General features: G+C 44.5%; 1 protein-coding gene across 1 annotated transcript in view; it reads left to right on the plus strand.

Moving 5' to 3' along the window:
- Window positions 1–12,965, plus strand: part of ACBD6 (acyl-CoA binding domain containing 6) — an 84,033-nt gene that overhangs the window by 19,568 nt on the left and 51,500 nt on the right. Inside the window, exon 4 of the mRNA XM_058030548.1 lies at window positions 7,700–7,785. Within this exon, the coding sequence (XP_057886531.1) occupies window positions 7,700–7,785 (86 nt within the window). The remainder of the gene's footprint in view (window positions 1–7,699; window positions 7,786–12,965) is intronic.

Here is a 12,965-nt window from a genome sequence, read left to right on the forward strand (position 1 = left end):
AAACAAAAAAAAATTAAATTAAAAAAAAAAACACCTCAACCCCACCGTGCTGGCATTTTTCACGGGCAGTTTGCTCGGATTGTTCAGATCCTCAGTGGGCTCTTGAAAAGGCTCCAGGTGCTGAGTCATGTGCACGCTGGGGCTGAGCTGCTGCTGGAGCCAAGGAGAATTGTTGAGAGAGGAATATTAAAATATTCTGTTTATGACAATCATTAATAGGGCTGGTGTGGAGGGTACGGCAGCCTTTTGTGAAGGGTGGCTCTGCAGAGGCTGTCCTCAGCCAGGAGGGATTTGTATCTTGTTTGGGTGTTGTGGGAATCCATAAAATCAGAGGGTTTTGGGAAAGCTGCAAAAGGCAGCCTCAGACACAGCAGAGCTGGGATTGGAGCTAAGCATGAGATTGGTCAGCAGAAAAAATATATAGGAAGTAGAAAAGTAAGGACAACTAGAACAATGGTCTGTGTATTAAGACTTGATAGAATAACTCCCTAAACTGCAGAAAATATGGGGAGATATTAGGAAGTTATAAGCTTAATAATGGAGCTCATTGTGTTTTAAGGCTTATAAGCAGGTATTGTATTCAAAATAAGCAAGCATTGTTTAACCAAAAGTACCTGTGCTTGTAGTGGTTGGATAGAACCACTGTGAATGTGCTTTTGCTTTGTGTGATTGGTCAAAAAACTTATAAAGTAAGTTGTAACATTGAGTTCTTAATGTGCTGCCTGGGATGTGAGCTGATGGCACCTTCCCATTGTCATAACCATGTAATGAGACTGGTGGTGGAAAATCAAACAGCTCAAGGCACGTTCCCAGCAGTCCTGTCCCGTTTGTGATTTGTGTATAGTCCCCGGCCACCGATAGGTGTTACTGCCTTACAGTGCTCAGCAAAGAGAGCGAGAAATGCTGAGCTCGTGTCTTAGTCAGGAAGGAAGGATTTGATGAATTTAAACCACATCAAACAACGCCTAATTTTATAAGCGGTTAAAGCGGTATTTCCTGTGGCAGCATCACCTCCAAAGGGTTAATATTTCCAGAGGGTTAACATTCATTTCCCTTCGCTCCCGCTGCAGGTAGCGTGAAGTTCAGCCGAGCTGCGGAGGCAGGAGGATACAGGTGGAAAATGCCTTTGGAAGGGAGCATTGTTTGTCCTCATTTCACGGCTCGTTAGCCGCATTGTGCCGGGGTCAGGAGCTCCCGCGGCGTGTGGGGACAAGGGACATCTCCAACCCGTCCCGGGGCTCTCATCTTCGGACCACCTGCGCTTGGGGGGCAGAGCACCCTCCTCCCTTTGCTTCTCCTGGCACTGGCCTCAGCTAGCAAAGGAAAAGACGGCAGCAATTATGGCACACGCAATTAACGAGCTTCTAATCTCCAGCCTTGTGTGTAATTGCTGCTGTCAAATACAATTAGTCTCTGCCCAAGTTCCCTTCCCAGGGGGATGGCCGGGCCGTGGCACACACGGAGAGGAGGGGGGCGACTGTCTGAAACTTTAGGAGAGTTTGCATTTTCTTGTTGTCTCCCCAATAATCCTCACTCCTCAAATAGAGAAATGTTAATCCAGAGCATCAGGGGAACGTGGTGGCCAGCAGAGCAGGTCTGCTTTTGGGTCTGAAGTGTCTTCTGTAAAATTTCTCACCTGAGACTATAGCAGCTTAATTACAATTCAATCAGCACATGTCAGGGATTTACTGGTACCTTCCTGTGAGCCTGACAGGGCTCCAGCACATCACCTGTCCGGCCATAACAACAGGCTGGAGTTCCTGCACCTCCCAGGTGTAGCTGGGGGAGCTGGGACATGGGCCAGGGTTTCTCCTTCCCCTGCCTAGCAGATCTCCCTGAGTATCCAGTGTCGGGATCTCTCGCTGGTCAGAGTGACCCTGGGAAAAGTTAGAAAGTCTCTTTTCCCAGCCCAGCGCTTGAAGAAGGGGTCAGGGCTCTTCATTTCTCGGTCTCAAGGTTGTTTATTGTGTCCTATCTATAAAAAATTTTCTCCTGCCCTGCCGAGGTCAGCTCAGCAAGACAGTACGAAGCATTCTGTCTGCCCCCGGGGTGGTGTTAAGTCTTTATACTAAAAACTACCTGTACAATATTTACAATTACTTCCCAATACCTATCACCCGTGTTAGACAGTGAGCTTCTACTCTGAACCAGTCTGTAAGTGCCAACATCACAGCAGAAGATGGAGGCCAAGAAGAAGGAGAAAGGCTGGACACATTCAGATCCCTCCATCTTGCCTCTTGAAGCCCCATACCAAAAACCCTAAAATCTACTTTTCCACCCCATGATAACTTCACTAATATTCTACTTAAACTGTTGTGGCCTGCTGATCTTCATACAAGGTTGGTAACTTGCTCCACGGGTCATGATCAAAACCACAGGGACATTTTGGGCTCTGTGCCAGGGTCTCTGAGACCCCTGGCAGGGGTCATGGCTGCTCAGGACAGCCAGAGGGATGCCCTGGGTTCTGACAATCCAGCAACTGCAGCTCCTCCAGGCTTGGTGGCTCAGGACCCTTGGTTGCATTTCGGAGCCCTGCAGCACTTTGAAAGGCCCTGACAGATCTTGGTGGCTGCTGAAGGCTGCCACATTCCTGCCAAGAGAGTTTCACCAGTCTGCTGCTGTGTGTGCACCTTGCAGACAGGTACGGAGCAGGGTGATGTGTCCCTGTGCCCAGGGCTGGGTTCTGTGCTGCCCATGCAGGAAGGGCAGGGAATGTGCCAGGCTGACACCTGCCCTGGAGGAGCAGGAGAGCTGGAGAAAGGTGAATTGTGCAGCACAAACGCAGATTGGACTCTGCACCATGCATTGAAATGCTTGAGAAGCTTTGAGTGGAGTCGTTTTGTTAGGAATATTCCTTGTCTGCATCCCACAAAGCTGGATACAACTGCTGCTCTGGCTCCAGCTGCATCAGGCTCAGAGGAAGAGGAAAATAATACAAGAAGTAGTGCAAACTTCTTCCAAGCAGTGTGGTGCTTCAGGTGTGAGATCCTGATGCATCACTCTTGTTTAAGTTGTCTCACTTTTCTGTTTCCAAGGTGCCTGGTGCTGAGAAACTTCAGTATTGACCATTTTTATGAGAAGTTATTTAAAGGTTTTGGGTGTGGAGAAAAGCCAGAGTGAGATGTGAGGGAATTGGGGGGTGATAGATGTGCAGTGCAGCAGAGCCACGTGCCTTGCCAAATAACTACTGCTGTGTTTGCTGGGTGTCTGGGCATGCAGAACCAGCCAGGCAGAGTTCCCATGTTGCTCTGGATAAAACTGAGATGCCCTAAATTTAACCCATGGGACCTAGCTCTTCTGTTAACAGGAAATTATAGTCTTTCATTTTTTTAAAGGCTTTACTGAAACTCGTGCTGTTCCTGCTGTTTTGTAGTATTTCTGTAGGACTTCTCTGTACCTTCCTTCTGTCAGAATTAGGAGTCCCTTGCCCTGCATGTAAATAGCTGTGTCCTGTTCCATCCCAGCTAATCACTGAAAGTGGGTCCATTTGCATATCTATAGCTACTTCTGCCTCTCGAGCTTGAAGTGGGTCATTGGGAGGACCCATGAATTTGCCATCTTGTTAAATCTGTTGTAGCTTGTTTTGTGTAGATTGGAACAAAGCTTGGGTGTGGAAATGAAAAACAATCCATCCCTGTCCTGTCTTCAGGGATAGGGCAAGAGAGTGATCCACCAAACCAACCCCCATCAGGAAACTCCTGCTCCTTCTCTTAAATGATAATTTGCATCCCACTCCCCAAAAATGCCAAAGGAAAAACTGATCTTATTGCCATCATGGGAGAGTTTTGTGACAAAACCATCACAAAGAAAATGTTTGTCTCTAATTGTTTTGCATTTCCATAATGCTTAGTATGATAAAACCATCTTCTCTTTCTCCTTTATTTTTCAATCATGATTAGGCTTTAATGTTGTTAAAGCTTATAAGTGAGTTTGAGCCACTGTCTTGTTGAAGAGAAGATGGAGCTGAAATTTTCAGTGAGGCACTGGACAGGGTTTTTAATGTGTCTGTCATTATATGTTAACCTCTGAGCTGGGACACGACGTCTGTTTTATGGCTGACAACAATTTAAAAGTATACATCTTGACATGGTGGATAAAGGAAGAAGGGGGAGTGGGGAAGAAAAAAAGAATTAATGATGTTAGCAAATATTAGTCCCTGTATTTCCATTCTGTTCTGAAAGTGGTTGTCAGGCTTTGAGGCTGCCTGGAGCAGCATTGCCAGTGACAGCCAGCCAGGATGCCATTGTCCCTTGGATCAGCCGGGCTGTTATTGACAGACCCAGGGCACTGAGGCAGGAGCAGGAGCTCCACTGTCTGTTCCTGGAGGAGGGTGCCTTTTCTCCTGGCATTCCTGGTGACACTTGAGAAGGACAGTTCTGGGCTTGTGGAGTTCCCTGTGCCAGTCCCTGAGCCCATCTGGAGTCAGGGGGTAGAAGATGTCTCCTCAGGAGTTCTGTTTGCTGCATGCCCAGCCCAGGTTTGCCTGTGATTGATGCTGGTTTTGGCCAGCCAGACCCGCCCACCAAACTTAACTATCACAGGAGCAGTGACTTTGACATCAGCCTCAATTGTACACCAGCGACAAGAATCAGTGGGCAAGAGGAAAATATGAGAAATTTCACTGTTTAAGAATGTCTTACACTTCTCTATTTCTCTATCATCTTTTCCCCTGTTTCTTATATGCCACTGCCTGTGCTTGGCACGCAAGTGCAATCTTCCAAGATGTCTTTATGTTCTGTCACAAATTCCTCTTTATTCCCACAGTTTTTAACTGGCATTTTAAGAGCGATGTCCTGTCCTTACTGAGTCCACAGCAATTTTGCCTTTCCTACAGCACCTCTCCTGCACAGTCCAAAAGTGGCTGCTCCTGCTGTCATCTCTCTTGGGTTCAGGTTCCAAATTATGGAAGCCCTGGATCATGCTATTCCTGAACTATTATTAGTTCCATGTGCATCTGCAGTGCTTCTGGACAGCTCTGCCAGCAGTGAAAGAAATGGAGCTGGCTTAATTGAGAGCCACATAGTTAATTATTAGTGCCTTTTTAACAGAGGAGACAGGAAATTTGCAGTGTCAGTTCTTAATTTCATTGTGGTTTGCGGGGTAATGTGACTTTAAATTCATGAGTCATTACCTGCATATAAGCAGCTCTAAAAGCTCTCTTTTGCTGTAAAAATTTCAAAAGATTTAAGAAGGAAAAGGGCATTACTGATCCCTTCAGCCAGGATGAAGAACAAATAAAAACACCAGTTCTTGTCAGTGCCGTCAGTAGCTGTGACGTGATTTGGAGGGAGCTGCTGCTTCTTGCTCCACTTTTTGTGTCACTGAGTTTGGAACATCATGCTCAGATATTGTGTGGAAGTTCTGGCAGGCTGGGGAGCAAGGATTTTGGAAGTGGGCAATGAGCTCATGGATAGGCAGGTTGTCAAAGGCAGCTGGAAAGAGACCAGTTTGTGTCTGTGCTGCAGCAGAGTTAACTCTTTGGGAAGCCTGGGCACATTCCCCTTTGAAAGCCCCCTGAGGATGAAAGGTGGAGCCTTGTCTCTGTCTTCATGGCTAAATACTGAGAAAACAGATTTTTTTTTCCTGGACCTTCTTCATAAATTTGTTCTGCATATCAAGGATTGTGATGGAATAAGCTTGTTTCAACATTCATAAATTGAATATTGAATTACCTATTTCTGTGTGAAAGAGACGAGATAAAAGCTACTTGGACAAAGTAACTTGTATATGGATTAAAAACCAGAGAAGTTTTTGCCTGAGTGTTTTTGGGAGAGCCTTTATCACTAAGTTTTCTGATGACCTTATGTGTACTCAATCAACGTGATTAATCTTTGGTAGAAATGCATTCGTTGTGCAAAGAAGGTGAACTTAATCCTAGAAATCTTTTTTTTTTAACAATTTCTGCCTCTAGAAAGATTAAATGTATTTTTTCAAATGTTTTTTCTGACCTGGAAAAAAAGCAGCAACCAAGAAGTAGAGTAGCCAGAGATAAATAGATTAAAATTTTTTTACAGTTTCTGACACTGATTGAATGCCCATCATCCCTCAGTATCAAACAGGATAGACTAATAGTAAGTGTAGACTAATAGTAAGTATAGTTTCATTGTATAGGAATAACTCTTCTGTGCACTTTCAGGTGATCTGAAATTAATTTTATTTTATTAGTGGAATCCAAGTAATTGATGGACAGTAAGTTTCTCTGCTAAATAATTTTTTAAGAGGGGCACTGCACTGTTAAGACTCTGAAGCCCTTTGCCTTGAAGAAGGAGAGCTTCCTGTCACTTTCTACTCTAAATTAGAGAGAGCCTACTTGCCATGGAATAGTTTTCAAAGCCAATTTCCTTTCCATGTATTCTTATCAAGAAGTTTGTAATATCTGCAAACCTAATGTAATGGTTTTGGGCTGGTACAGAACTGAAAGGTGGAACTGGTTAACTCAAGCTGGGCAGAATGTAAAAGTGAATGTATTATAGGGAGCTAGTACATTGATTTAAAACAAAAGCAGCCTGAGGAGCAGGAAGAAAGGCAAAAGTATATATATTTTTTTTTTTTTTTTTTTAATCAACATCTTTCTAAGCAGAATTCTGATGGTACAGCAATGCTTTTGAGTGTAATGAAGGGGATGAGATTGGATGGAGCACCTCTCCTATGAGGAAAGGCTGAGAGAACTGGGATTGTTCAGCCTGGACAAGAAAAAGCTTTGGGGTGATCTAATTGTGGCCTTCCAGTACCTGAAGAAAGATTATTTACATTGGCTGGAGTGACAGGACAAGGGGGAATGACTTCAAATTGAAAGAGAGTAGGTTTAGATTAGATATCAGAAAAAAATTCTCCCCTGTGAGGGTGGGGAAACCCTGGCACAGGATGCCCAGCGAAGCTGTGGCTGCCCCTGGATCCCTGGTGGTGTTCCTGGCCAGGCTGGACAGGGCTTGGAGCACCCTGGTCCAGCAGAAGGTGTCCCTGCTCATGACAGGAGAGTGAAAGTAGATGATTTTTAAGGTCCTTTCCAACCCAAATCATTCCAGGTTTCTGTGATTCTGTGTGTTGCAGCTACAGAGAAGCTGCAAGAGGCTGGGACTTTGCTCCTGATCTTTTTCACCCTAGGTGTGACACTGCCATCACAGAAAGCCTCAGACCTGTCCACTGGCAGCAGCAAGTTGCAATGAATGGGCTGATTTTTTTTAAGGAATTGCTGCTGCAAATTCCAAACCAGTTTTGGCTGCTTATCTGAAAACCGAAATACTTAATGCCACGGAAGAGTTGGGGTTTGTGGTTCCCTGCACCCCCTAATTGGGTCAGGCTTTCAGACAGCAGGCACTTCCCCCTGCTGAAAGTCTGGCATCAATGTGAAGTCAGGCAATTGAAGATCCCAGGCTGCAGGATGGTTTTTTGAAAAGGTAGGCCTGGGGCTCCGTATCGATCAATCATTATTCTAATTGTTCATTTCTATTATGGTGGGAATCATTCAGAATCCTAGAGTTCCTGGGAGTAAATCATTTGGAAATGCTGCCCATTATAAAATTTAATTTTAAATCTATATTAAATAGATTTATAAAGGCAAGCTTTGCAATCTAGTAACAGAATATTATGCTGCCTCACAGAGGCTCAGCTTTTGGGTCCTGAGGGGCCAGGGCTGGGAATGAGAGTTGGGAATATGATGGGAGCCAGGATGCTGGACCAATCTTTCTTTTTCTTTCAGACACCAGAGAAGAGGGGAAAGGAAAGCAAAACTGTATTTGGAGGCCCAGTCATCAGCTCATTATATCAAGAAGAAGAAATAATCAGGTGATTATCTGTGCTGGAATTTGGATAAAAACTGTGTTTTTCTAATGTCTTTTTTTAAGCTTTTTTTTTTTTTAATATTGCACAAGTGTGGTGGCAACTACAACAGGATAATAAATGACAGGAAAGAACTTTTCAGGTCCATAATCATTTAAATCAATATCTGCCTGTATCATTGCCAGGTAGTAACCTTTCCTTAGCACAAGATGTGGGGGAAGGGCAAGGCTTCCCATTTTTCAGTTATATGGCTTTAAAAAAAAGGCAATATTGGATATTTTTAATAGAAAGCTATTCAGGCACTACCTTTTCCAAATAGTTATTTCTTTACCAATACATTCATTAGGGACTGTTCAGTGAAGGTTTTAGTGTTGGACAATGTTTGCCTTCAGGGACAGTTTGTGCCTTATATCAAATTAATTTTTTCCTAGGCTCTGCAGCTAGAAAAGCCAGCTCTGCATTTACTGAACTAGAGTGGCTGCTACTTAAAATTGTCAAGGTGCAAGTAATAAGTGACATTAGCTACTGAATAAGGACACCTGGATGGTTTTTGTTTAGTTCATTTTTTTGCTGTTCCAGACTACTAGTTATGGGTATAATATTAAAATCCAATACCTAAATGATTTTGTGGAGGAAATTTTAGAATACTGTATCATAGTTTTAGTTAAAATGAACAGTCAGAGAAGACTAAATTTTTGACAGTGTTTCCCATCATGTAGTCACCCATTTACATGTGTATGATCCCATTTTTTAATGAATGTCTTGCATCTTTTTGCATCCAGGAAATGTGAGCACTGATTTCTCAACATGCAGTCTCCAGCTGAGAACTTACCTAACGAGTTAAAACTCTAGCACAGCATTTCTTTGACTTGTTGTCACAAACCAAGGAACAGAAATGTTGATCAGGTGGCTTGGAGCCTTTGCAAAGAGCTCAGGTAGGAATGGAGGCAGCTGTTGCAAGCAGGCAGGGTGGCAGATGTGTGCTTGGCAGCAATGCAGGTATTTCCCTGGGGATTGCAATCCACTTTGGAGTGGAGTGGAAGGGAGGACTTGGCCAGGAACAGCTTCCTCCCCTTGCATGGAGAGCCAGCACATCTTTCACTTGCCCTGGCCCTTGAGCAGAGGTGGGCAGGTGTGACCTTGGTTTAACACACTGAGGAATGGCACTTCTGCTAACCACCAGCTCCTTTTTTGTCCCTGCTCCATCAGTGCAGGTCTCAGCCAATATCCTTGATCTCACAGTTTGACTTTGTGCTTTAAATCTTGTTCAAGCTCTCCTCATAGGGGTAGATCAAATCCCCACAGAGCTGTGAGAGTCTTGGTTATCCCAAGTGCTGCCTATGCCCTTTCTTGGGTTTGAAATACAGAATAATGCACAGAAAAACAGAGTTTGCTCTGGTTGACTTGACCAGCCTAAATCTTTTCATTTGTTTGTTTTTATTTCCAAAAGTACAGCTGCAAATACATTTTTCCAAACATACCATGAGGAACATAGGTGCTGTTTGTTTAGCACAGCTGTCCTTACAAATGAGGCTGTAGGCAGGTACAGTCTCCCACACAGCTGGAATAGGGTGATTCTCCTGGAATTTGTTGAATGAAGTGTCCTGACTGTGCTGGCAGAGTGGAAACATTAGCTCAGTTTGACTGCCAGGCATCAGTGTCTTCCTTGCAAGACAGGAATGAGCAAGTGTCACCCTAATCTATCCCCAGAGCTGGACAGCTTCACATTTCCTGGTTCTTTTGTCTACTGTTCATTCCCTTCCTGAAACAGGGAATAAACATGCAAGTATAGGGGCATCTCTAGTGTGGTAATTCCACTCATAAAAGCATAGCCTTAAACAGCAAAATTCCTCTGGTACCAAACCTGCAGGGAGGTAAACCAAAGAGAGAGTGGCTCTAAACATTAGGTTTGGTGTCCAGGTTTGTCTAGAGCAGGTTTTGGTTCCATAGCTGTAGAGAAGGGTGACTTTTGTGAGGCTGTGAGTGATTACTTAGAAAAACATAAGCTTAGCATTCAATAATACCACATAAACCAGAGTGTTATCATAAAAAAATAAGGCATTTTCTGTAGAGGAAGAACATGAAAAATTTTAAGGGGAAAGAAGACTAATCAGCTTGAGCCAAGATAAGTTTTAACACATTGATAGCTCTGGGTAAGTCCCGTGCTGTCAGTCCAGTGTGTATGTGTGTGCTCCCTCAAAACCTGCTATCTGAGAAAAGAAACTTTGGTGCAGACTCTTTTATTGACTCAGTTGTCCTTAGTGGGTCCAACAAGCTTGCAAAAATTTGAATAGAAATCAAACCACTTCAGTTTGTTTCCCAGTCTTGTTGATAGGATAAGTATTTTCTTGTTAGAGGATCACTAAAGAAGCCCAGAATAACTAAGAAAACCCCCTTATTTTGTGTACTAAAAGCTAAAACTCGAGTCCTCATCAGCCCTGAGTCCAGACAGACTGCTGGAAGCAATTTTTCAGTAGGTATTACTCTGCCAAACACAGCCTTCCCTGTGCCCTTTAGGATTCTGCTGATCCAAAGGCAGGAAAAGGCTGCTGATTTATCTGGACCTCAGCTTGCACCAGGAGAGAGACAAGAATGCGGGTGCAGAGTTTTGAAGGGTCACCTAAGCAGGATCACTTGTTTTATTCTTTGCCAGAATCTTTTGAACAATTTATCAAACAATTTTAAAGCCCTCCAAGCTGTTGCTGTTAGTATGAAGGGGAGAGGAATGGAATGGAATGGAATGGAATGGAATGGAATGGAATGGAATGGAATGGAATGGAATAGAATAGAATAGAATAGAATAGAATAGAATAGAATAGAATAGAATAGAATGTTTGAAATAGAATAAACCCCTCATTTGCCATCAGCAGTAGTTAGCAACAAAGCAGCAGTGCCATTGATTTCAAACTGAGTGTCTAAAATGATTCTTAAATAATGCTTACATTCCTTTTGTGGAATGAAATGCTTGGGGTTTAGGATGCAGATCTGTAAATGATGGGCAAAGTGAAGTTACCATACCCTGCCCTAAAGTGGATCAGCAGTAGGAGGAACTCTGGTGGTGCCAGGGCCACTTTTTTTCCTTATCACTAATTATCTCAAATGTTTCTAATTGAGAACAAGATAGAAAAATGGTCAGTCTGGCTCACAGTGCATTGCACTGATTCCAAATAAATTCAAGAGCATCCACAGAAACAGGTTATAGCGATCTAATTAAATCAATTTAGAAGGAGATTCGGGTAAATCAGTGCAATTTGTGTGTTCATAGATCAGCCCTCAAATCAGGAGAAGGTCTCTTGAGCTAATGAGGCATAGCAGTTATTTACTTTGGGGTACTGGGCACTGGTCATCAATTAGGAGTCATTAATAAACCCTGGCAATAAAGAGCTCAAGTACCCCCAGTGAGTAATGGGGAGCAGTTGCAGGATGGATTAGCATAGTGCTCTGCCTCTGGGTTTCTCTGCAAATCACTTATCTCCCCTCAGGCATTGCATAAAATCCTGCATGCTGCTGACTGATGATGGCACTTGGAGGTTCCCTTGGAAGGAAAAATTTAGACAACATCAGTGATTTCAGGCTGGGTACAGTGGTGGTTTGGGGTTTTTTACTGCTACATAAAGCTTTATGTCCCTTTTCTGGTCTTATTACCAGAACAAAGCAGTAGTAGTGGAGTTCTTTCATGATCAAAGCACTATAATTGGAGTTTCACAAACCTGGGAAAGGACCAGTGATCTGAGGTTGACTGATGTGTTACCAGTATAAATCTCATCCAAAAGACAATCTGAGAGCTGTGCCAAAAATACCACAGCCTTGGAAATCCACCTTTATTTTTCAGGGTTTTATTTAAGCCGGGGCAAGGAGTAGGCAGTTTATAAGTATTTTCAGGAAACAAATACATTGATTTGGCAGGTGGAGAATGAGAAATAACATTGCCAAATGTCCGTGGAGGAGCCCTCCTGCACTCTGCCACGAGCTGCTCCCCCAGGGCCTTGGCATGCCAGGATGGGAATGACACCTGCCAGTCAGCACCGAGACCTCCCTGAGCTGTTTTACTCCTTCCATCTAGAGGGATGCTGAAAACCCCTTTTCTGGTCCAAACTACCACCCTTCCCCAGACATTTGGGAGCAACCCCAGTCATGAGTGGGGCAAACATTTAGGGTGTGGGTGTGGAGCAGGCACCCCTGGTGTGCAGGAGCTGCCTGCTGCCGTGCAATCCATCAGAATTGTATTAATCCCACTAACGCAGCCGCCATCTGGTCCCGCTGCCGGGCCGGCTCGTGCGAGCCCCCGTGATGGATGGCCCTGGGAATTGATTAGTTGTTGTGTGAGACAAATGAACTGTTTTGGCAGAAAATACCAGAGGTCGCTGCATGTGGTCAGGCACAAAGGCTGCTGAATTTTAAAGAGCTGCTTCCAGCATCCATTGCAAGGATGCTGCTTCAGAGCGGCGATGGTTTTTGGGATGAGCCCAGTGCTCCAGAGCACGGTTGGGGTATTGTTATCTCCCTCCAGCCCTACTTTTGGGAACACCAGCACTGGAAATGAGTCTGAAGCTGCAGAGATGTGGCATCTGTGTTGGGAATTATGGGCTGGTGTGGTGCATGCCGCAGATGTGTTACTCACATAACTGCTGGGCTGTGCAATCCTTGTGGAAGGGCTTTCCTCATTCTGTGGAGTCCACGGTGTGCTCAAGCAAAACACCTGTGGGTCCTGTCAGCTGGGACTTGGGGTTTTTCAGGTCAGCGTTGCTTACAAAGGGGTGCTCTCATGGTGATGTTCAGCAGACCAATCTTTTGGCTTTAAGATGATTGCCAAGTTTATTGCTGCACCTCTTTTTACTGCCCCCTGAGCAGTGACCTTTGGGGCTTTGCTTTGTTGTGCAAAGGGCTCAGGCCTGCCTTCCCTTTGGAGAGCACATCCTCCTTTGGTGGCTCCCCCTCTGGGTTTTCCCAGGTGCCTCCTGTGCCGTGTGGTGGCTGGGGAATTGGATGACACATGTCCCGCCGTGTCCCGGGGGCTCTCCGAGGGATGGCACACGAGTGTGCCTGCAAGTGGGCAACACTTCCCTCGGGATGGCCTGCCGGCTCAAAATAAACTTGAGTTATGGATTTATTCAATTTGTAAAACCTCAGCTGGCATAAATAATTGAGGAAGCAAAGGTTTGTGTGTGGAGCGTACCTCAGGGACC

Source organism: Melospiza georgiana, chromosome 9, assembly GCF_028018845.1.
Source record: "Melospiza georgiana isolate bMelGeo1 chromosome 9, bMelGeo1.pri, whole genome shotgun sequence".
Lineage (NCBI taxonomy): Eukaryota > Metazoa > Chordata > Aves > Passeriformes > Passerellidae > Melospiza > Melospiza georgiana.